The sequence below is a fragment of the Odontesthes bonariensis genome, chromosome 24 (assembly GCF_027942865.1).
Source record: "Odontesthes bonariensis isolate fOdoBon6 chromosome 24, fOdoBon6.hap1, whole genome shotgun sequence".
NCBI lineage: Eukaryota > Metazoa > Chordata > Actinopteri > Atheriniformes > Atherinopsidae > Odontesthes > Odontesthes bonariensis.
In genome coordinates, this window is record NC_134529.1 from 2,489,868 (window position 1) to 2,514,693 (window position 24,826).

The window sequence follows — 24,826 nt, forward strand, 5'->3', positions numbered from 1 at the left end:
TTCATTCATTATTTGTCACTACTTAATCATGAATTCTCTGTTATTGCATTATCTGAAACCTGGCTTACGGAGGATTCAAAGGATATATGTAAACTGCCAAATTACAACTCTGTTAGTTTTGTGAGACGGAGTAGACCTGGGGGAGGCGTATCTCTGTTTGTTCACTGTGACCATAGATTTAGAATAAGGCAGGATCTTTGCTTGAAATCTGACACAATAGAAGCGGAGTCTGTGTTTATGGAGTTTGTGGGCCTTGTTGGAGCTAAAAACATCATAGTTGGTGTGATTTACCGTCCTCCTGACCAAGGAATTAAAGATTTTAATGAAAGTCTGGAACATTGTCTCGATAGGATAAATAGAGAGGGTAAAAAATGTTACATCCTTGGTGATTTTAATATTAACCTTTTTAAACATAATTCTGAAACCCTTACTGATGAGTTTCTTAACGTTCTTTATTCTAGTTATTTTTTTCCACTTATTTATAAAGCTACTAGGGTAAAAGAGAATACATCTACCTTGATTGACAACATCCTTACAAACTCTCTGAGTGATGAAATGAAGTCTGGGGTTTTGTGCGTAGACTTGTCAGACCATTTTCCTGTTTTTCATTTATCTACAACTAATATTGGTAAAATTAAACAACATGAGAAAATAATGCCAAAAAGGATTTTGTCAAAACCAAATGTACTTAAATTTAAAGAACTGCTTGCTAGTGTTTCTTGGAATGACGTATATGAGGAGGATGATGCCGAGGCTGCATATGAAAAGTTCATGAAACTCATTGGCTCTAGTTTCAATGTGAGTTTCCCCTTTGGCAAGACTAAGAAACTTACTAAAGATTTTAAGAAGCCTTGGTTTGCAATTGAATTACGAAAGCAATTAAGGAAAAAGAATAAACTGTACAGAAAATATATTTCTAATCCTTCTCCTCTTAATCATAGTGTGTACAAGTCATATAGAAATACATATAATCACTCAATTAGATCGGTAAAAAGGAATTATTTCAGTGAGAAATTTGTGCAGTATTCAAGTGATATTAAGGCAACATGGAAGACCATTAATCAGCTGCTATTAAGGCAAAATTCCACAGAGTTACCTACAGAGTTTCATGAGGGTAAAAGGTCTCTCAAGAATCCTTTGGATATAGCTGAAACATTTAATGATTTTTTTGTCAATATCGGGCAGGAATTGGCAAATAAAATCTCTCATTGCAATGGGAGTCCTTTGGATTTTATTCCAAAGATATATACTAATATTTCTTCCTTTAGGCCTCCTGACTTTAAGGAAATTAGTGAGATAATCGATAAGCTATCAACTACATCAGCTGGTCATGATGGCATTCCAACTTTTCTTGTCAAGGAGGTGAAACAAATTATATTGAAACCACTTGTCCACATTTTCTCACTGTCCTTGAAAACTGGCTCTGTGCCTCAGGACTTAAAGATAGCCAAGGTCATTCCTGTGCATAAAACAGATGATCCATGTTGCTTCAATAACTATAGGCCAATATCAATTTTGCCTTGTTTCTCAAAAATACTGGAGAAACTGATCTACAGGAGGATTATCCTACATTTAGACTCTAATGAAATTCTGTATAATCACCAATATGGGTTTCGCAAAAATCACTCAACTTATATGGCACTTTTGCACTTGATAGACAAGGTTACCTTGGCTCAAACGAATAATGAATTCACTTGTAGTATTTTTATAGACTTGTCAAAGGCATTTGATACTGTGAATCATTCTATTTTATTGGAAAAACTGCATAAATATGGCTTTCATGGTCTTACATATGAGTGGTTAAGGAATTATTTATTTGATCGAAAGCAGTTTGTTAGTGTAAAGGGGTGCAATTCCAACGTGGCTGGTTTACCCTGTGGTGTTCCACAGGGTTCTGTCCTAGGACCTTTATTATTTCTTATCTACATTAATGATTTGGCTAATGTTTCAAACCTTCTTTCTCCTATTATGTTTGCAGACGACACCACCTTGATTCTTTCACATTCCAATTTTGACACTCTGATGAAAGAGGCAAATGCTGGCTTATCCGCATGTGCCACTTGGTTCAAATTAAATAAACTATCCTTAAATCTCAAAAAATCCAATTTTATTATTTTTGGAGGGAAAAAAATATACCCTAAAGACTTATGTAAAATCAAGATTGAGTCTACAGTGATACCTCAAGTTACATCCACCAGATTCTTGGGAATTATTATTAATGAAAACTTAAAATGGAAGGATCAAGTAGACTGGGTTAGCAAAAAAGTAAATAAATCAATTGGGATAATTAGGAGGGTTAGTCATCTTGTCTCAAGAAATTGCCTCCTCACTCTCTATTATAGTTTAATTTACCCATACCTTTCCTACTGTAATTTAGAATGGGCAAGTACTTTTCCTACTACCCTCCATAAATTGCTGGTACTTCAGAAGCGTTTTGTGAGAATTGCAACCTGTTCTGAATGGTATGCTGCATCTACTCCCTTATTTAAAGAACTTAAGATCCTTGCTGTTCATGACATTAATGTACTTCAGACCTGTGTTTTTATTTACGAGATATATAAAAACAAAGGAAAGATTCCTGAGCACTTTATGTGCTATTTTAAATCAAATTCCCAGGTACACACATACCCAACGAGGAAAGCTGAGGATTTCCATCTTCCTCAGTTCAGATCTAGTCTAGCTCAACTTTCCATTAGGTATAGGGGTGTTAAAATATGGAATGAAAAGTCTCATTTAGCTTCAAATTGTTTCACAACAAAACATTTTAAAAGATGCCTTAAGGCAAACTTAATTGCTGGACCTTAAAGTTTTTCTTTTGGATTTCTGTCCTAGAAGGTCTTAGTACCTTACTTTTCAGTATGTTAAATTTCTTAAATGATGTTTTATCTTTTATGTTTAGGAGGATTTGTTAGTTTTTCAACCATAGCAAACAGAGTTCGAGACTTGTTGACATTCTTATTAATGATTTCAGATAAATGCAGCTGTCTGGCCTTGAACAGCTCATTGTTATAACTACGCAGGCTTTCTTTGTACAGCTCATAGTGAATCTGAAGCTTTGTTTTCCTCCATTTACGTTCAGCTTTCCTGCATTCTCTTTTCAGGTTTTTGACCGTAGTGGTGTTTCTCCATGGGGTTTTCTGTTTGATCAAGGTGCTCTTGATTCTTATCGGTGCAACAGCTTCCATTACATTAAAAATTTTCAAGTTAAAATGATCCAGCATTCCTTCAACAGATTCTGCGCTCATTGTTGGTAACATAGCTATGGCCTCCCTAAACTGAGCACTTGTTCTCATTAATGTTCCTCTTCTTAACTGAGAAGCTGGTTGTTTGAACATTCTGAGTAATATGTAAATCAAATAAAATACAAAAATGGTCAGACAAGGCCAAATCAATAACCACAACAGAAGAAATATCAACACCTTTAGAAATGAGCAGGTCCAGAATGTGACCTGGAAGGTGGGTAGGTTCTGTTACATGTTGCCACAAACCAAACATGTCCAGCACAGAAGAAAATTCTTTGGCAGTACCATCCGTCATATTATCCATGTGAATGTTAAAATCCCCGGTCAAGATAAAATGGTTAAAATCAGTCGAAATAACAGACAATAATTCAGAAAAATCATCAATAAAACTTGCACAGTATCCTGGAGGTCTGTAAATGATTAAGAACAGGATTTTAGGAACACCCTTTAAAATAAAACTCAGATATTCAAAAGAAGTGAAATCACCAAATGAGATCTCTTTACACTGGAATGTATCTTTAAATAAGGCAGCCCCCCCCCCACCTTTCCTCCCATTTCGGCATTTATCCATAAAACTAAAGTTTGGGGGAGCTGTTTCATTAAGAACAGTAGCACTTGTGCTCTCTGTTAACCATGTTTCTGTCAGAAAAAGAAAATCTAAATTGTGTGAAATTATGAAGTCATTAACTAACAGTGACTTATTGGACAGAGATCTAATATTAAGTAAGGCTAGCTTTGTGGAGTTTACACTGGTCTCTGTTGTATTCTGAGTTGTACGTGGTACCGATAACAGATTAGATAGATTCACCCAGCAGGCTGACTGTTTTCGATTCCTTCTTTTACTAACTAATACAGGAATCCTATTGGGCCCCAGCTTGTTCTCAGAACAGCTGTCAGAAGTCAGACTTCTATAGCAGGGACCCTGAACACATCATGGCATGGTATCTTTGTTTTGAACAGTGCTATCTTTGTTTTGAACTCTGGATGTTGTGCTGCTCCTTGAACATCCTGCACCCCCCCCTGTGCCCTGCTCTGCCAGGACAGATGATGTAAGAGGAGGAGGAGGGGGTGCCCTGCGTTTCTCGGTTGATGGTGGTCGCTGGAGTCCTGGCTGGGATAGAGACATCCTTTGGAGACCTTGGATGATGTGGAGTAAAGGGGCTGGTGAGGGGGGGGGGGGGGGGGGGGTGCTGGGGGTTGTTTGCCTCGCTGCTGTGTCCTTCAGTCTAATCTGTACAGTCATGTTTGGGTTTGCCGTGCAACAGCATGACGTAAGTGTGCACCAAGTAATCTGCATCCAGTTCGATTGGGATGCACGCCATCAGGTCTGAAACGCTCCTTACAGTTCCAAAAGATATTAAAGTTATCAATGAACTTAATCCCATGGGCGATGCACGCATTTGACAACCATGTGTTCAGGCCAAGAAGTCTGCTGAAAAGTTCAATTCCTTTACCCACAGTAGGAATGGGGCCAGAAATGGAGACCCGGTGTGCTCCATAGTGACACAGTCTCTCAAACAGCAGAGAAAAATCCTTCTTCAGGATCTCAGAGCCAGTCTTCCTTCTCAGAATATCTAAAGACCCTGTGTGGACAATGATCCTCGTGCCATCTGGATGAGTAGACAGAATGGTCGGCAAAATATCTATCAGTTCCCTGACTGATGTATCAGAAAAAGTTATATTTTCCGTCTTTGCCATTCTGACATGCTGTGTTATAGAGTCCCCGATTAGAATGGTGTCTATTGCTTTTTGTGTGGAGGTGTCGATCGCTTCTGTAGTCCTCACCTTGGTTGTGGGATTTGGGCTTCTCCTGATAATCTGGTTAGCCCTTGGCTGAGGTTTGGGGCCATTTCTCTTGTTTGTCTTCATGTTTGGGTTACATTCATCATCACACACTCTATTTGGAGTCAACGGATCGTATCTATTGTGCAATAGAACTTCAGGTGGCGGAGTGAGTGCTGGTGTTTAGGTTTCGTGCTGGATTTACCTCTGCGACGGACAACATGAGACCAGATCCTGGCTGGGGTTGATGATTTGGGTTTGGCACCAACACTGTTCCAGTGGGAGATGTCAGTCGGACCGTCCGGTTTGGAAGCTTCACCAGATATTCCAGTGTCATTTGGACAGATCCAGGGAAGTGTGTCAGCCAGGGCTGCAGTGTGAGATTCCACATCAGCTGTGATCCCGTGTAGAAAGATCTGAGTTAGTCCTTTGGCACATGAAGGCTCCACAGCCTGCGCAGGAGCTATAATAGAGTCAATAAATTCCTCGTCGTTACGAATGTCTTGCAGCGTTTCAATCCTCTTCTCGAGCTGTGCTACCTTCGCAAAGAGTAGCTCACACTGTGTGCAGCTCACTGATACTGCAGGGTTAGGAGACATTGTTCTGTCCGATTCTCTTTGGAAACAGGAGGGCTGATACCGTTTACAAATATACAATTAAAAGAAAAAGAATAAAAGAATAAAAGAATAAAATTATATCCAAGACTTGTGGAAAGAAGTAGAATGATTTAAAAGCGAATAAAGCGATAAGCAGCAGGAGGAAGCAGAGACACGTCTGCACTCTTCAGAAGCAGGAAGAGTGTGAATTACACAATTCAGCACATCCAAGAGAATAAATCAGCCACATTAGATACATGAATGTCAGCCCGAGTAGAGTTAGAGGATGTCTTCTTATCTGGCAACCCTGAGGTTCCACGGTGGCCCCACCTGTGTTTGCCCACATGGGTTTCAAGTCTCTGTGTGGCTTTGGTTGGACTTTGCATTTAACCAATTTGAATGTGAACATTCTTTTACTTTGTGTGATGTGTTTATCTGTATTATCTGTATTATCTGTATTATCTGTATTATCTGTATTATCTGTATTGCCTTTGGAATAATTTAAGGCAGGGATGGGCAACTTCCATGATAAAGAGGGCCAACATTTTTTCAGCACCATCATTGGAGGGCCACATGACCACGCACTTCGAATAATTGGATATGAAAGAAGCTACAAATGATTCTCAATAAGAACACATTTTATATGAATTTATATCTGTGTGTTTATTGCACCAACATACAACTATTTACTGCATATAAATGCATTTTAACACGTCCTTAATAAGCAACAGAGACAAAACATTTGCTTAAAAAAAGTGCAAAAAGGATTTTGAACTCCTTCATAACAAAGATCAAAACTGAAGAGGTACTCTTCTTCCCTTTTTGGCTGAAAAATGCGATTTTCTCGCTCAGGTTTTCTCTTTTTGCCGCTGCTAGCGGCCATGGCTCTTGACTTTCCTATTCCGGCCCAGGCCCCGCTATTGTTTGCGTATCCACTATCAGTCAACAGTATAATTAAAAGGTTTTTTTAGGGTAACCCTAACCCTTCAAGTTGCACTTTGAAACCCATATGGGCAAACACAGGTGGGGCCACCGTGGAAACTGCGGACAAACCCACTTGACCCTTATCTGCAGCCCAAATTTAAACCTTATGGGCCCCACATGGACACGCTGGCTGGGTTCTTTGGTCCCACCATCAGAGCCTCCTCTCCGACACCCTGAGCTGTGGTGGGACCACCACCTCGGTCTGCCAACCCCATGCGACACTGAAGGGAGAATCTGCAAAGGAAATAAAGTTAAAAGGACAAACTGAGTCAGCAGAAGGAATGTAGACATTTTTAAATCCAGGTTAGAAACATTTCTGTTCTCATGTGTCTATGGATGATATCTGCACGATATCTTTGAACTTATCTGGTTTAAATTCATTTAAATGATTTTATTTGTTTCTCTTTATGTTCTTTTATGTATTTTTAATGCTTCTTACACTCCCTGCTGCAATGCTTTTATTTTATGTGAAGCACTTTTAACTGTTTTGTACATGAAATGTGCTACAGATAAATTTGATTTGATTTGATTTGATTTAAAGTTCAGATAAACGAACTGAAACACTTCAGTGTTTCCTCCAGTTGGTTTTCTGCATCAGTTCAGCTCCATCTGAAACAACCAACACAAGTTCAGCCCCCCCACCTGAACTTTATGGCTGCACACAGCTTCCGCTCAGCAGCTTTTACGCAGCTCAGCGCGGCTGGTGTGAAGAAGTCAGAGAGGTGAGACACCGGGGAGGGAAGCCGTCCTCCCCCCGCCCTGCGAGGTGGAGACACCGGGGAGGGAAGCCGTCCTCCCCCCGCCCTGCGAGGTGGAGACACCGGGGAGGGAAGCCGTCCTCCCCCCGCCCCGCGAGGTGGAGACACCGGGGAGGGAAGCCGTCCTCCCCCCGCCCCGCGAGGTGGAGACACCGGGGAGGGAAGCCGTCCCCCCGCGCTGCGCAGCAGGGATTTCCTCTGCTGTCTCACCGGGTGTAATTAAGGAGGCAGACGTACACTTTAGTGCGCTGGGAGCAGAGAAGGAAACTCCTAAAAAACAATCATCCGGATCAGTCTGAGTCTTTACGCGCAGTGGAGAGATGGACGCGCTGCACCGCGAGCGGAGCGCGCCGCCGCGTCTCCTTTATTCCCCCGTCCTGCTCCTGCTTTTGGGGTTCTTCATGGCCACAACAACTCTGGCCTGGGACCTGGTTCTGCTCCACACCAACGACGTGCACGCCCGGGTGGAGGAGACCAGCGTGCACTCCGGGAAATGCAGCCCCGGCCGCGGGGAGTGTTTCGGCGGCGTGGCCCGCAGAGCCGCGGAGATCCAGCGGATCCGCGCGGCCGAGCGCAACGTGCTGCTCCTGGACGGCGGGGACCAGTTCCAGGGGACAGTCTGGTTCAACTACTACAAGGGGGCCGAGGCAGCCCACTTCATGAACAAGCTGCGCTACGATGCCATGGTAGGCTGCTCCCACCAGAAAGCGTCCCGAACGAACTTTAGATTTACTGAGACACTAAATGTCCAGTTTGGGGTAATTCTGTGTGATTTATGGTGTGCTTTGTGTTGTATTTTACAGAAATCCTCATGAACTAATGACTTATAAGCAGCTCTGGTTCAGATGTTTAATGAAAGCAGCCAGTTGGACGGAAATAAAACTAGAAAACATCAGATAGAGTAAAGCAAGGTGATTTAAAGTGCTTTACAGAGACATTAAAACAGTAGAAATAAAAAGCATGATTTCAATTTTAAACAAAAAAGAAAGAAATAGAATAGAATAGAAAAATACTTTATTCATCCCCCAATGGGGGAAATTCAAATTCGTCAAGTAGCTCAACATTTTTATTTATTTATTTTTTTTAATATTTACAATGATTGTATTAACAACAATAAAACAATAATAATAATACCAATTCTAGTAAAAAGAAATACTAGTAAAAAATACTACTACTAACTAACTAAATAATAATAAATGAAATAAACAAATGAATAAAGAAATAAGAACAATAGATAAAATCAGGAGTTAAAATGTGATTAAAGTTTTGAAACTCAAGCTTCAGATTTGGAGCTTTATTCAAACACAGCTGAAAATAGGTGTAAAAAAAGTAATAAAATGTGACATTTATTCCTAAGAGTTCTTCCCTTTGACTCCATGAGTCACAGTCAGCACTTAAACGCTTATTTATGTTCATAGCAGCCTCTGAATTAAATTTAGATGAATAACTGAGCCCCACACCACAACAAGCCTTCGGCTCTGACTGTCATTCGTCTCGTTCCTCCTGAAGAAAAGTCTCCGCGCCCCGATGGAGGCGGCGGAGGAGCTGAATCACCATGATTACTCCTTCCTGGGAGAGCTGTAAACATCAGAGAAACCATCAAAGCGCTCCCTCTGAAAGGCAGAGCCTGATTTATGGGCTCAGATCTAAAAGCTTCTGCTGGTTTAATCAACTTAATTAAGCAGCAGGTTACAGAGAAACATCTGAATTAATCCGCTGAGCTGTGACTATTTCAATCTTTGAGTTATATTTTAAACCGAAGAGAGAAAAAGCCGTTTAAAGGTTTTGTACGGTGGCCCAGCAGGTTCAGTTCTGCAGCTTAATGAGCGTATATGGAGCACAGATCCGTCACCAGCAGGTGTAACTTCCTTTTGTTAGAAAGTTCCCATCAGTCCTGAGTTATAAGTTAAAGATAAACACATATGACTCATTCAGAGGGCTGATGAGCACGGAGCCGGCAGCTCACTGTGTTCAGACCACACAGCTTCAGCTTTATGTGGATAATCAGGTCAATGTTTCTCTTCCTTTACAGATTTACAGAATGTTCCTTTATCTGCAGCAGGTTTTACTCCAGTTTTTGGATCATTTACAGAAGAAAAACTGGATTTCGTTTATATTTTCCTTCTGATTTCTGCGCACGTTGACACCAGGAGGCAGATTTAAAACTTGATGTTTCTGGAAGCGAGTAAAGTTTAAAAGAGTCCGACGTGCATTTCATTCCCTCCTACCTGCAGACACATTTGTGTTCATGCTCCAGTTTCTCTGTCTGCACTCAGCCTGAATAAATAAATAACTGCTGAGCTGTGCTGCAGGTTTTAGGAGCTGTTTTTACCAGCTCTATAGGCTCATTCCCACTGTAGCAACCTTCTGCAGTTCCTAGAACCTTTTCAGGAACGGGGACGTTTTTTCCCCACATTCGCACATACAGGAACCAGGGACCACGGCCCTCGGGAACCAGGGACCACGGCCCTCTGGAACTAGGGACCACGGCCCTCGGGAACTAGGGACCAGGGCCCTCTGGAACTAGGGACCACGGCCCTCTGGAACTAGGGACCACGGCCCTCGGGAACTAGGGACCAGGGCCCTCAGGAACTAGGGACCAGGGCCCTCTGGAACCAGGGACCAGGGCCCTCTGGAACTAGGGACCACGGCCCTCAGGAACCAGGGACCGCGGCCCTCGGGAACTAGGGACCAGGGCCCTCTGGAACCAGGGACCAGGGCCCTCTGGAACTAGGGACCACGGCCCTCAGGAACTAGGGACCGCGGCCCTCGGGAACTAGGGACCAGGGCCCTCGGGAACTAGGGACCAGGGCCCTCTGGAACCAGGGACCGCGGCCCTCTGGAACCAGGGACCGCGGCCCTCGGGAACTAGGGACCAGGGCCCTCGGGAACCAGGGACCGCGGCCCTCGGGAACTAGGGACCACGGCCCTCGGGAACCAGGGACCGCGGCCCTCGGGAACCAGGGACTGCGGCCCTCTGGAACTAGGGACCGCGGCCCTCGGGAACCAGGGACCGCGGCCCTCGGGAACCAGGGACTGCGGCCCTCGGGAACCAGGGACCGCGGCCCTCGGGAACTAGGGACCGCGGCCCTCGGGAACCAGGGACCACGGCCCTCTGGAACTAGGGACCACGGCCCTCTGGAACCAGGGACCACGGCCCTCGGGAACTAGGGACCACGGCCCTCTGGAACTAGGGACCAGGGCCCTCTGGAACCAGGGACCACGGCCCTCAGTTCCTGGAACCATTTCCGCTCCTTCTCCTCAGATGGGGCTGTTCTGGTTTCCATAGCAACACATCTGACGGAGGTGGTTGGTGGTTTGTAGCTCCGAGCCTCCACAGGAGCTGAACCCCTCCAAAGCTCCAGCCGGAGGCTGACGGATGCTCGCCTGGACGCTCGCCCTTCCCAGTGACATCACTGACTTCTTGTGTTTGTTTTCCAGGTTTTTGGAAATCACGAGTTCGACAACGGCGTGGACGGACTGATGAAGCCCTTCCTGGAGAAGATCCAGTTTCCCGTCCTCAGTGCCAACATCAAAGCAGACCAAACCCTGGCCTCCACGTTTGGAATCACCTATTTACCCTACAAGATCTTCACGGTCGGGGATCAGAGGGTGGGGGTGGTGGGCTACACCTCGCATGAAACCCCCACGCTGTCCGTCCCGGGTAAGAGGCAGTCGCTGCTCAGTGCTGCACAGAAAAATAAAAACAAAAAATAAAAGAATAAATTAAAAGACATACAACAGCTATATCATTTAAAACAATAATAATAGTAAAATGAATTTAAAATAAATAATAATAATTATACATTCAAACATCTCACATCGTGTCAAAAGCCAAGGAGAAGAGATGTTTTAAGATTTAAAAACAGACAGAGAGGAAGCCCGTCTGAGGCAGATTGTTTTACAGTTTGGGAGATTTTCTGATTCAGACTCAACTCAACTTTATTTATAAAGCCCTTTAAAACAGCCGTGGCTGAAACAAAGTGCAGAACATGAGTAACAACACGAAATATAATGCATAAAACAGAAGAACAATGTAAAAACAAGAATAAACAATAACCATATTAAAACAATAATAAACAATAACCATATTAAAACAAGAATAAACAATAACAATAAAAACAATAATAAACCATAACAATATTAAAACAATAATAAACAATAACCATATTAAAACAAGAATAAACAATAATAAACAATAACAATATTAAAACAATAAAACAATAATAAACAATAACAATATTAAAACAATAACAAACAACAACAATATTAAAACAATAATAAACAATAACCATATCAAAACAATAATAAACAATAACAATATTAACCAATAAAACAATAATAAACCATAATAAACAATAACCATATTAAAACAATAACAGAAACAGAGGTTATAATCTGGGTTAAAAGCCAGGGAATAGAAATGGGTTTAAAAATGGACGGTGATGGGTTTGTCTTATGTGAAATGGCAGTTCGTTCCTTAGTTTATGACCGGCAGCGGAAAAGGCTCCATCTCCTCTGAGCTTCCAGACGATGCTCATCTGATGGCCTCCACATTGCAAACATCCCAACAGGAGCTGATATACTTCCAGTATCATATAGTTTCATTCCTGGATGTTCGATCCAACTTCAGGCCAAACTCGAAGCTCTCGTTCCTGTCGAAAATAATGGAGAAAAATCAAGTTTCAAAGCCTTGGCAGACAGAAATCGTATTCTCGAGGCGTTTAAAGCCCCTGATTCTTCACTTTTAAGGGTTTCAGGGACCATAACACTTTTATCTCTCTCCCTGAGCGCCGGGTGAGCATTACAGGTGCAGCTGAGGGCAGTTTCTGTGTCGGCCGTGATGATTGGACGGCGCTACAGCCGCAGGGTTCGCTTCTTCCAGGCGGTTTAAACTCTTAGGGACGGACTATCATGTTTTATGAAGCTTTAATGTCTGAGATGCAGAACTCTGAGTGCCCATCAGTCCATGTTTGCACAGCTCCTCGACTGGAAAGTCAAATTCATGCTGAGTGCACCCAGAACCTCTGATAACAGGGAGGTAGATAAATAGATGGAAAGATAAACTTTATTGATCCCGAGCAGGGGAATGACCGTCAGACGTGTCTCCACCTCTGCAGGATATTGCTGCTTGATAACTCCCGTTATCAGCTTTGTTTCCAATGAAACCGGCTCTGCGTCAGCCTGTTTATGCAGAAGCTCCGTGAGATGGAAACACACCTGTTCAATGTGCAGCTCGCTATCTGTAGGCGCCCACAGCTCGCCATGATGTGGCCCCGCCGGATAAAAACAGGAAGGCGACCGCGGGCGGGGGCCCATCCTCAAGGAGACCCGGCCCCGGTCGCCATGGAGACTGAGGATGCTGCTGCTAACTGTTGATTTATCTGTGAGATGCAGAAAGAGAGAAGAAGGTTCCCAACGTCTTTGCTCAAACTGACCCCAGAACTCTGAGATCGGGAACCTAGTTAAATGTTTTCAGTAGTTTTTTTTACTTCAGCTTCTTGATTAAAGTTTCTATTTGGATCTGATGGAAATCAAAGTGGTGATAATCCAACTGTAACCAGTTCAGTTTTATTTATAAAGCGCCAAATCCCAACGAATGCCAAAAACCAGGGCTGGGCAACGATTAAAATGTTTAATCTAATTAATCTCATGATTTCCCTGATTAATCACGATTAATCTCATTTGTACGCAGAATCCAAAAATGAATCCAAAAGTAGTGTATAGCTTTTAGCATTTAGCTTTATTTTAAATGTACTGCCATATGAATGAAAGTGCCATAACATTTGTTGTGCAAACACACTTTTAACATCAGCATCTTTCTGTAGTTTTTATGTAGAAGCCTCGCTCCACTGTCTGTTTCCTTGAATGACTTGCTGCTATCAGTTGTGTGTTTTGCCTTTAAGTGATATTTTAGACTGGAACTACTACGCTGAGAAGACAATTCAACTTGGCAGAGTTTACAGATGACTTTGGTTCTGTCGACTCCGCCGTCTGGAAGAACTTTAACATGAAAATGGCCGAGTAAAAGTTCCGTACCCTTCTCCATGTTTGGTGGATCCGCCGATTACTTTCTTTTCCTGTTCCACAGCAGACAGCAGCAGACTTTTACAAAATAAAAGCCTGTGAACAGCAGACTTTTACAAAATAAAAGCCTGTGAGCAACAGATTTTTACAGAATAAAAGCCTGTGTGTCACGGAGTGTGGGTGAGTAGGATCCAAAAGCGACAGGAAACTCCTCGTTGTGGAAAAGGAATGTATTTTATTAATAATAATAATCCAAGGAAAAGGGAGCAAACATACACCGAACTGAGCCAGAGACATACAATAATCCGACAGGGAACAAGGGACAGAACTGAACTTAAATACACATGAGGGTAATCAAGGGAACTCAAAACATCTGGGACTAATTAACCAGGGAAAACCAAAAATACAGGAGAGAACAAGGTGTCCAAAAACACAGATCCTGACACTGTGAGCAGCAGACTTTTACAGAATAAAATAAATAATAAAACATGCGGTAATGCGTGATAACGCGAGTTAACTCGCCCAGCCCTACCAAAGATACAGTCAATTCAAGCCAGTTATAATGAAATCAAGTTAATTAGATTCCAAATTAGTCCAATTCATACAGAGCCAATTAAAAAGAAGAGTTGCTAAGCTAAGGAAACCAACAGAATCCTCCAGGCCTCCAGCAGCTGAACTACGGGGTGTTTCAGACTCCAGCAGATGAATTAGTGGTCCCTTTTGGGTGTGTTACCCACTTATTAACATGCTTTTGGCCACGGAGTGTCAGACATCAGAGTATTTCAGTCCTCTGAGCCGTCTTCTCCCCACAGGACCACACCTGGAGTTCGAGGACGAGGTGACAGCGCTGCAGCTGCAGGTGGACAAGCTGCTGAAGCTGGGGATCAATAAGATCATCGCTCTGGGCCACTCCGGCTTCACGGTGGACCAGGAGATCGCAAAGAGGGTCGCTGGGGTTGACGTGGTCATCGGGGGGCACACCAACACGTTCCTGTTCACAGGTAGGAGGTGGAAAGTAGGGATGGGAATTGATAAGATTTTTACGATTCCAATTCCATTTCCGATTCTGCTTAACGATTCGGTTCTTTATTGGTTCCCTTATCGATTCTCATTTGGAGAAAAAGGACAACAAACCGGTCGATCAGCATCAACTTTGTTTAGTTTAGAAGTAACACGAGTCATGACCTCACAAACCCAACAACGGTGAGGTCCACATTGGTCTATCCTGGCCTGGGTAATTTAACTCTTCCTGCTCTGGTGAAAGGAGAAGCTGGAGGTAGAGGTGAACTGGGGGTAGTACCACCAGCCTCTGGCTCTGAGCCAGTCAGGCTCTGTCTCTCATGATTTCATCTAAATGTAATGCCTGAGAAGGCATTCATTTAACCTTAACCGTTACTAACAGCAGCTTTTACAATCAGGCAAATGGTGCTAACATGATAGGCAGTGTTTGTTAGTTAGTTACCTGCAGTGTTAGCCGAGGACATGCTAACGTTGCTAACGTTGCTAACGCTGCTGGGTTCAGATTCACCGACGTTAATCATTCATTCATAGTTATTGCATGTTGGTAGTATTTCCTCCCTTTGGTGAAATATTCACTTTGCAAGTTGCCCTGTTGTCGTCTTTTTTAGGGATGTGGAACCAAACTTTCGAGCGTTTGTAAAGCTTGGGCGCCATGTTTACTGTTGGCTGCTGGCTGCGCTGGACTCGCCACGCAACGCTGCGTGGTGACGTCATTCGCGCCCACTGGAATCGATAAGGGAATCGTTTGCAAAATCGCCAAAATGATTCCAAGGAATTGAAACACTGGGAACCGGTTCTCAACAAGAACCTGTTTTTGATTCCCATCCCTAGTGGAAAGCTGAAGTTTTTTGCTTTGAGTCCCCGTCTGATCATGGAGCCCAGCTCAGAAGGGGCCTGAGACTTTAAAAAAAGCGTTTTTTCTTTAAGCTGTCCGTGCTTTAAATGGGAGGAAACTCTGAGTCTTCATACTTGTGGCTCATTTGAGAGAAAACACACTGTCAACACTCCTCTGGTCTCCATAACTAACGGGACTGTTGTGTACAAAGTGCACTCAGTGGGCGGCAGGAAGGGAGCAGTTGGTCTGAACCTCAGACACTAAAGAGCGTGAGATGTGTCACCACAGTAAGAATGTACACAGTCAGAGTGAGACTTTTCACTTTTTTACGTCTTCGTAGGGGGAAAAACTTTATCAGAAATAAAAACAGCACATAAATTAGACCATTAGACATAAATTCAGATAACAAACTCTGTCCAGGAGATCTGAGGAGTCATAGAGGAGATAAAGAAAGGTTCTAAAGTTCACTTGATTGTTGAGGAGGAGTCACAGAGTTGAGATAAAGAGTCAGCTGGTAGCAGCAGTGAGTTGAAGTAATGGTTTCCTGTGTGACGTTATCAGTCTGTCTCACTCAGTGGGGTCACATGGCTCCTAAAGGATCAGATTATTGGCTAAACTACAATAAGAATGAGTTATTAAGGGTAATTCTCCTTGGATATATGGCGGTGAATGAATCGGATCAGAGGCACAAAGCGTGTCATACCAAGTTGTTAGCTCCATTCTTTCATTGGAAGCTCAAGAACAAGCCGGAGTAATCTCAAGTTAAATAAAGTATTTATTGGTGGTCACACATGAATCATATCAGCGCCGGACCCGGACCTGGAAATCCGTTAGACTGCGCCCCGATTTCCGGGTACATTTCGTATTTATATGACTCATTATTTCACATAGGTTGGACCTACACTTGACCGAGTACGATTGGACATGAGTAGGTTCAACGTGCTTCGTATGATAGGTTTTCTGACCTTGGGGTGACCTTTAACCTTTAACATGCTAACTGAGGCCTGCAGAGTCTGAGATGTAGCTCTTGGGTTTCTGACCTTGGGGTGACCTTTAACCTTTAACATGCTAACTGAGGCCTGCAGAGTCTGAGATGTAGCTCTTTGGGTTTCTGACCTTGGGGTGACCTTTAACCTTTAACATGCTAACTGAGGCCTGCAGAGTCTGAGATGTAGCTCTTTGGGTTTCTGACCTTGGGGTGACCTTTAACCTTTAACATGCTGACTGAGGCCTGCAGAGTCTGAGATGTAGCTCTTGGGTTTCTGACCTTGGGGTGACCTTTAACCTTTAACATGCTGACTGAGGCCTGCAGAGTCTGAGATGTAGCTCTTTGGGTTTCTGACCTTGGGGTGACCTTTAACCTTTAACATGCTGACTGAGGCCTGCAGAGTCTGAGATGTAGCTCTTGGGTTTCTGACCTTGGGGTGACCTTTAACCTTTAACATGCTAACTGAGGCCTGCAGAGTCTGAGATGTAGCTCTTTGGGTTTCTGACCTTGGGGTGACCTTTAACCTTTAACATGCTAACTGAGGCCTGCAGAGTCTGAGATGTAGCTCTGGGGTTTCTGACCTTGGGGTGACCTTTAACCTTTAACATGCTGACTGAGGCCTGCAGAGTCTGAGATGTAGCTCTTTGGGTTTCTGACCTTGGGGTGACCTTTACTGGCAGAATTCCTGCCGTGTTTCCTGGTTTGAAATCTTTTCTCTCTTTCAGGGAAGCCTCCCTCCACCGAGGTGCCGGCCGGTAATTACCCCTTCATGGTGCAATCTGACGACGGGCGCCAGGTTCCCGTCGTGCAGGCCTACGCCTTCGGAAAATATCTGGGTAATCTGAAAGTGACCTTTGATGATGGAGGGAACGTGGTGAAATCCACAGGAAACCCGGTTCTGCTGGACGGCAGCATCACACAGGGTACAGATCATCACACCCTCTGCTCTCTGACTGTTTCTGCCGTTCAGACGCTCTGATCTCACGTCTCCATCAGCTCATTTTCCTGTCTTTGTGTTGGAGGGAGACTTTTCTTTCTTTTCAGACATGAACTTTCTTGAACTATTTTTTGCAAAATCAAGGGAAGAGCCACTTTTACCACAACATACTAAAGTCCCCTTTAGCAAATATGCATTTCTACATATAAAACAACCCACAAAAAAAGAAACAACACAGCCAATACATTTCCAATTCAGACCACATTTACCTTAATACTGGGATGAGCAGAAGCTGGCGTGCATGTGCTCGACTTTCTTCATGTTGTATTTGTAGTTTGTTGTTGTAATCATAGTGAGACATTCAGGATGAGCATGGTTTCTGTGCTGGTTTTGCCCTTTTTTAATTAAAAAACGATCCATTATGCCTGTATCTCGCGCTGGCTAAAGGAGCTAGCGTGCTCTGCGGTTTAAGCGGGCTGCGTTGCCAGGTTTAACAGTTCCCCCTTTAGGAAACACCATTAAGCCTAAATTAATACTTAATACTACAAAAACGCAAACTTAATAAAAATACTTAAAACTGTGCAGTATTCGCTGTGTGTTATTTGAAAAAATGTATTGTTATTGTTAGCATATTGTTATAAGCTACTATGGGAGTGCGAGACACCAATTAAAGCTCGAGGAGCCGCGTGTGGTTCGCGAGCCGCGCAATGAGTGGCTGTGTTCGAAACCGCATACTTCTCCTACTACTCATACTAACTTTCTGAGTTAGTATGTGAGTTTGAGTAAGCGAGAAGTTCCCGGATGCATACTAGATTCTCCTAAATGTTGGGTATGCATCATGAGGTTACTACTCATACTCAAACTACCCAAGATGCAATGTAACGTGACGTCGCCGATCGTCATTTCCTGTCAAAACGGCAGTTTCAAGCTAGCTACAACGAGGGTAGGTTCACTTCCTGTTTTCAAAACAAAAGCACCAATTGTATGGTAATGGCTTTCCCTATGATAAAAGGCAACGGGGATTTTATTTTGTGAAAATAACCGGAAGTGCGTTGCTCACTGCGGCTAGCTTTAGTAGCGCCGAATTCGTGGGAACAAAATTGTAAACAGCCGGTATTTTGTCAGGTTTTCAACACGTTGGGGATCTAAACGACTACTTTCTCACCTGAAAATGTTTCAAATGTTGCTAAAGTTTACAGAGTTTAGAGCTTAAGAGAAATCAGCTTCAGGCCGGCTGATTTCGGCTCGGGCAGGAGCGAAATGCATTGTGGGTAAACGCTCTGCACACTGTCTGATCGATGAGTATGCAGTATGTAGCGCAGTTCCTCTTGACACTGAGCGCTGTGTCTCACAGATCCAGAGTTTCTCGCTGATGTGGAGGAGTGGAAAAAGAGTCTGAGCAACTACTCTGCTCAGGTGGTGGGAGAGACTCTGGTGTTCCTGAACGGGACGACTGAGGGCTGCCGCTTCCAGGAGTGCAACCTGGGGAACCTCATCTGCGACGCCATGGTGAGTTCTTCTGCTCCGACTGAAGCGTCGTTCTCTCCCGTTATGGGGCTCCACCCAGTCAGACTCCTTCTGGCCCGTTTTCTGTCCCTCCAGCACTAACATTAAATTAAACGCTTCCTGCTCAGACAAGTTCAGGAATGTTTGCCTCCAGGCTAAATGATTCCACACGGAAGTGTGTCGGAACGCTCCAGATTTTATTCAGTGTTTTCAAGGGTTTCCTGAGGCCGTTTTAACCCTTTAAACATCCTGCTGGGCAGATTTCTGCCACTCAGTGGGGTCACATGGCACTGAAAGGATCAGATTATTGGCTAAATTACAATAAGACTGAGCTGAGCAAGTGTAATTCTCCTTGGATATATGGCGGAGATGATCCAGTTCTTAGTCAGATTAAGGTGTCTACATGCACTTAATAACTCAATCGATTGTAGTTTAGCCAATAATCCGATCCTTTCAGGGCCATGTGACCCCACTGAGTGTAGCTGTGCAATGCTAAAAGAAATGATATATTTACCCAGCTGTTTCAAATCTTTCTGGTTTTCGTTGCCCAAAGGAAAGAATCAGGACAAACGTTTTCCTTTGCTTCTTCCTCAGTGAGGACGTTAAAGGGTTCAACCTGAAGCTAAAAGCCTTTTCTTCTTACTGACCTGAAACAAACGTTTCATTCGTCTCGTTATCCAGATAGAAGCTGAAACAGGTTTAAAGGGTCGGAAACATCCCTGATTCACCATCTTCTAACAGACTGAAAGGTTTCAGAAGCTCTTAAAAACTTATTTTATAAGTATAACTTAACGTATTTTGTCCAGTGAAGATGGTCAGATGGTCCGTCCCTCAGCCTGCTGACTCTGACTGAAGGAACTTCCCGTCTCCACTCCCCAGGTGAACAACAACGTCAGGTTCTCCTACGACCTGCAGTGGAACCACGTCAGCGCCTCCATTTTGAACGGAGGGGGAATCCGGACGTCCATCGATGAACGCACCCGAAACGGTGAAAGTCAGATTAAAAAAACGAGCTCAGAACCAGAGAGGAGGAGACGAGCCTGTTTTTAAAACAACTTTGTGTGTCGGTGCAGGTTCCATCACGATGGAGGACCTGATCTCCGTCCTACCATTCGGAGGAACCTTCGACCTGGTGCAGCTGAAGGGCTCCACGCTGAGGAAAGCCTTCGAGCACTCGGTGAGGCGATACGGCGAGAGGACCGGGGAATTCCTGCAAGTATCAGGTATAAAGATCGTGGTACAGGGCGCTGTTTAATTATGAATCAGGAGTTTCCACATCTCAGAAATGGCTCTTTCCCTTCTCTGCTGTCGGATTAGCTGCAGATCGAACCGTGTCGTATAAACCAAAGCTGTACGGTCGGTTAGGTTTAGGAAAGTTTTACCGGCAGTTTGGGTGGAAAACATAAAGATCGTTAGCCTAGCAAGCCAGACCCGTACAGCAAAAAGCTGTACAGGGGTCTGGTGACGCTGGATAGCAGTGTGGGCGGGATAAACGGCTGTCTGTTAAGTTGCCTCTGCACTCAACGCCACGCAATAGGATGGTGCAACAACCAATCAGAGCGATGAAGAAGGATTACGTAGCCATGTGGAGACCCATGCGTCGTCCCACCAACGGAGCAAGCTGGTATATTAAACTTTTACCGTACCCGGTGGGCAAAACTCCGAAAACGTCCTTTTTTTTTCAAGAAAAACTTAAGTGCAGTTATCTGTTCGTCTCGCAAAGAAAGATGTATATTTAAATCTTCTAGAGTCGCTGCCAAAGCCAAATGGAAAGACTGTTGGCTGGGCGCAGCCATTGTTTACCTCTCTCTGGAACTACACACTGAAACGTCGTCACCAGGTAGCCCGGCCTCCGACCCCGCTCCTCACCATTTGATTGGCCCGATTAAGTTTCGATTTTCAGCCTCGCAAAACGACCACAACTGACTAGACTAGCCCGGGAGCAAATTCAATTTACGGTTTCTAGGGGCGTCTAGATTTCTAGGCTAAAAGATCATGGTACAGGGCGCTGTTTGAAGCTCTTCACTCAGTTTAATTATGAATCAGGAGTTTCCACAACTCAGAAATGGCTCTTTCCCTTCTCTGCTGTCGTATTAGCTGCCGATCGAACCGTGTCGTATGAACCAAAGCTGTACGGTCGGTTAGGTTTAGGTAAGTTTCACCGGCACAGATGAAGCACGGTTGGAGGAGCTGATCCGTTGGTGGTGGTTTGACTCGTGATTCTGGATGGAGGATCCGTCCGCGCTCACGGTTTAGCAGAACTGACTCATTTCCTCAGGATAATCTCCACAGAACGTGTCCATGAAAGGTCTGATCCTGCAGGTTAAAGTCAGAGTTAAAGTCAGCTTCTTTGTCTCCCAACAGGATTCCACGTAGAGTTCGATATCTCCAAACCGCCGGGACATCGTGTGAAAAGCCTCAACGTCCTCTGCACCAAGTGCCGAGTTCCTCTCTACGAACCGGTGGAGGACGAGACGGTCTACAAGGTGGTGCTGCCGTCCTACCTGGTGAACGGGGGAGACGGATTCTCCATGATCCAAAACGAGATCCTCAAACACAACAGCGGTGAGAAACTTAGATCTGTAGAGCTGGTAACGGTGGGATTCAGCAGCTTTTTACCATCTCAGAAACATCAACAGAATTAAAGGTTTCCAGGAGAAACTCCTCCATGCATTCATCTCCAGCAGACTCCATCACTGTAACGCTCTTTTAACTGGACTTCCCACAAAGAGCATTAAACATCTGCAGCTCATCCAGAACGCTGCTGCTGGAGTTTTAACCCGGACTAAGAGATCTGAACACATCACAGCAGCTTTAAAATCTTTACTCTGGCTTCCAGTCAGTCACAGAATAGATTTTAAAAGCCTGCTGATGGTTTACAATCTGTGATGTGTTCAGAGAATATAAAGCCAGCAGAGCTCTGAGATCCAAGGACTCAGGTCAGCTGGTCCAGTCCAGAGTCCAGACTAAACATGGAGAAGCAGCATTTAGCTGTTATGCTGAAAACAAGTGGAACAAACTGCCAGTGGAGATTAAACTTTCACCAAATGGAGACATTTTTAAATCCAGGTTAAAGACATTTCTGTTCTCATGTGTCTATGCATGAAATCTGCACGATATCTTTGAATTTATCGGGGCTGTTGCTTGTTTTTAAATTCATTTAAATGATTTTATTTGTTTCTCTTTATGTTCTTTTATGTATTTTAATGCTTCTTCCACTCCCTGCTGCAATGCTTTTATTTTATGGGAAGCACTTTGAATTGTTTGGTACATGAAATGTGCTATAAATAAATAAATTTGATTTGTTTCCTTGCAGGGGACCTGGACATCTCGGTGGTGTCGAACTACATCGCTCAGAGGCAGAAGGTCTACCCTCATCTGGAAGGACGCATCAACATCTTTAACTCGGCCTCTGGCCTGACGGGGCGATTGGGCCCTCTGATGGTGCTGTGGCTGCTCCGGGTCCTGTTAGGGACCATGTGACATCGCTGAGGAAAAGGACAGAAAATGGTTTTAATCTATGATTTGGTATTTTTAATAAAAACACACGTGGTGTCGAAGAGTTAACGGACACCACAGATTTAATCCTGCAGGACTGAAAACTCTGAATTAGCTTCCAGTTAGTGGACAGAGAGGAACAAGGCCTCCTCTGTGAGAGCGACCTCCCACACAACGCCTGCTGCCTGCTAACGCTCAGCGAGCGGCCGTCCAGCTGGCAGCGGCCGGGCGCCGCAGGGAAAACAACCACCAAGGACTCTGCATCTGTTTTCAGTTAAAGGGCCGATGAGGACAGAGCTGGCAGCCACAGAGCACAGCTTTAGTTTCCTTTAGTCAAAGCAAATTCCTTCAGATTTCATTTAAAGAATAAAATGTTGTGTTGTTTCCAGTTTCCTGCTGATTTCTGACACCAGTTATTTATCATCTTTAATGTTTCTGGAGCCCATAAAGTCCAGCTTTCTCTCATTTGTTCACATTTTAATCTGTAGACGAACTGCTGGAGAACGTGAATCTGACACCAAATTGAATGTTTTATGAAACAATAAACACAGACCGTCTCAATCATATGACCTCAGTTAACACTTTCCACCCACAGACGGGTCAAATTAACCCACAAAGAAGGTTCGACGGCTCAGTTAAAGCTGCCGAACTGAAGCTGAACACCCTGAAAACCTTCAGAAACTGGTTTGGATGGAGATGAAGGGATGATGTGTTTTCATGATTTAAAGGGACAAGAAGTTCCCAAACCTTCAGTTAACCTGTGAAGAAGGTAAAAACACGAATCCTCTGACGTCAGAGGACTCATACGAGCTTAAATAAGAGCGACTGGAACTGAAAACAGCTTAATCCTGAGAGGCTGCAAATCTGACGAGTGTTTTTCCCACAACAGCATCCCTCAGGAGAGACCAAAACGTCTGTTGTTCCAGCAGACGAGCGAAGGTAATATTAATAATCAGGGAAAAATAAAACCTCTGAGAGGCCCAGAGGAGCCAGAAGACGAGTTCTGGAGCAACTCGACAAACATTAAGTGTTGTGATTCCTGGGAAAAGGCGTGACGTTTGGACCCGAAAAGCACAGAGACGGAACCAGATCCAAAACCAACTGATGAGGAAAAGTCAGGAGATTAAATAGTGATGAGACATAATTCACTAACTGGAAATGTGGAAACTGAGAGAATAAAGTAGAAACAGAGATGACATCAGATCAATATAAAACTGAAGCAAGAACAACAACAAAGGCAGAAAAGAAAAGAGACTCGGAACAAAAAGCTGAAAATAAATCCTGATTCAGACCCAGGAAAACACAGAAACAACCAGGACCAGCAAATCTGACCCAAAGTCATCAAATAAAACAAAAAACACAAAATAAAAGAGAAAATAAACTAAATAAAAGAGAAAAAACACTAAATTAACAATTTTTAAAAAAAACACCTGAAAGTAAATGTTGTGGAGAAAAAGGAGTCGGACTCGCCGTGGTCAGCCTCTCATGGGGAATTTATTGATCGAACCGTCACAGACACTTCAGAATGTCCAGAAATTTCCTCTGACCTCAGTTTGTGCCAAGCCTTTATACCGTTCTGTATCACAAGGGTTCCCAAACTTTTCAACCCGCGACCCCCAAAATAACGGTGCCAGAGACTGGCGACCCCCACCATCCCCGGATGTGACTGAAAAAAAAATGTGCGCATAGGCCATACCCACTAGGCTTATCCAAACACGGGCTTAACGACAACACAAAGGAACAGAGCAGCCTGTTAGGATTTTACATATTGAAATTTACTGATTGATAAAAGCAGAATACCTATTATCCATGTAACATGAGTGCACAGTATTACTGTCATGTGCAAACTTAACTTTGAAACATTACTTTAATTTCCATTTGAACAGAAGAATATCTCAGCGTAATTTCCACAAACTTTTATAAACATATGTACATTGTTGCTGGCAGCGTTAATCTCATCTAATGAGATGGATGCGTGATATGCGCGGAACACAGCAAGTCCATTCTCGGTTTAATTGCGGAGACGGCCACACGGAGATCATCCTCCACATTTAGCCATAATCTGTATTTATTTTTAATATATGTCAGTGCAGAGAAAGTTTTTTCGCACAGGTATGTGGAGCCAAATGGCGTCAGTACGTCCATCATGGCCTTGGACAGCTGTGGATATTCCCTCTCGACTGAAATCCAGAACTCAGCAAGCGTCTTAGAATGAAACTCTGTCTTTAAACTGCGGTCACACGACAGCTCAACCAGTGCGTCCTCCACGCTGGCTGACAGATGACTTGCAGTGGTTACCGTGAATGGTGATCTTATCCAGTCATATTGTTCCGGGGCCGTTTCCTCAGGGAAATACTTGTCAAAGTGTTCCAGGAGGGCTTGAAGGTGGGTAGTAATAGACGTCTTCACAATGTGAACACTCAGATCATTTTCTTCCATGAATTCGTCCAGCTCATTAAACATGTCAATCCTGTCCATTTCAACTCGTGCAGTCCAGCGATCCACTTTTCTCTTGAATACACAGATTTTATCACTCATTGACATGATGCTTGTGTTTTCACCTTGCAATGACAGGTTAAGTCCATTCAGTCTGTCAAAAATGCAAGACAGATACGCTAGCCTTGTTACCCAGTCAGGGTCAGTCAGGTGGTCA

At 43.8% G+C, this 24,826-nt stretch overlaps 1 protein-coding gene across 1 annotated transcript; it reads left to right on the forward strand.

The window, feature by feature from the left end:
• The first annotated feature begins 7,490 nt into the window (after positions 1-7,490).
• On the forward strand, positions 7,491-22,515 carry LOC142374924 (snake venom 5'-nucleotidase-like). Its single transcript, XM_075458796.1, has 9 exons — positions 7,491-8,048; positions 10,804-11,026; positions 14,202-14,390; positions 16,958-17,155; positions 18,524-18,678; positions 19,555-19,663; positions 19,749-19,898; positions 21,040-21,240; positions 21,992-22,515. The coding sequence occupies exons 1-9, from the start codon at positions 7,683-7,685 to the stop codon at positions 22,156-22,158; spliced, it is 1,758 nt and encodes a 585-aa protein (XP_075314911.1). The 5' UTR covers positions 7,491-7,682; the 3' UTR covers positions 22,159-22,515.
• The last annotated feature ends 2,311 nt before the right edge of the window (positions 22,516-24,826 follow it).

Bases quoted from the DNA above. Each gene is read 5' to 3' on its own strand.
- LOC142374924 (XM_075458796.1), top strand. From the start codon at position 7,683: ATGGACGCGCTGCACCGCGAGCGGAGCGCGCCGCCGCGTCTCCTTTAT. The intron at 8,049-10,803 runs GTAGGCTGCTCC...TTTGTTTTCCAG, and splicing joins AGCTGCGCTACGATGCCATG to GTTTTTGGAAATCACGAGTT. The intron at 17,156-18,523 runs GTACAGATCATC...TGTGTCTCACAG, and splicing joins GGACGGCAGCATCACACAGG to ATCCAGAGTTTCTCGCTGAT.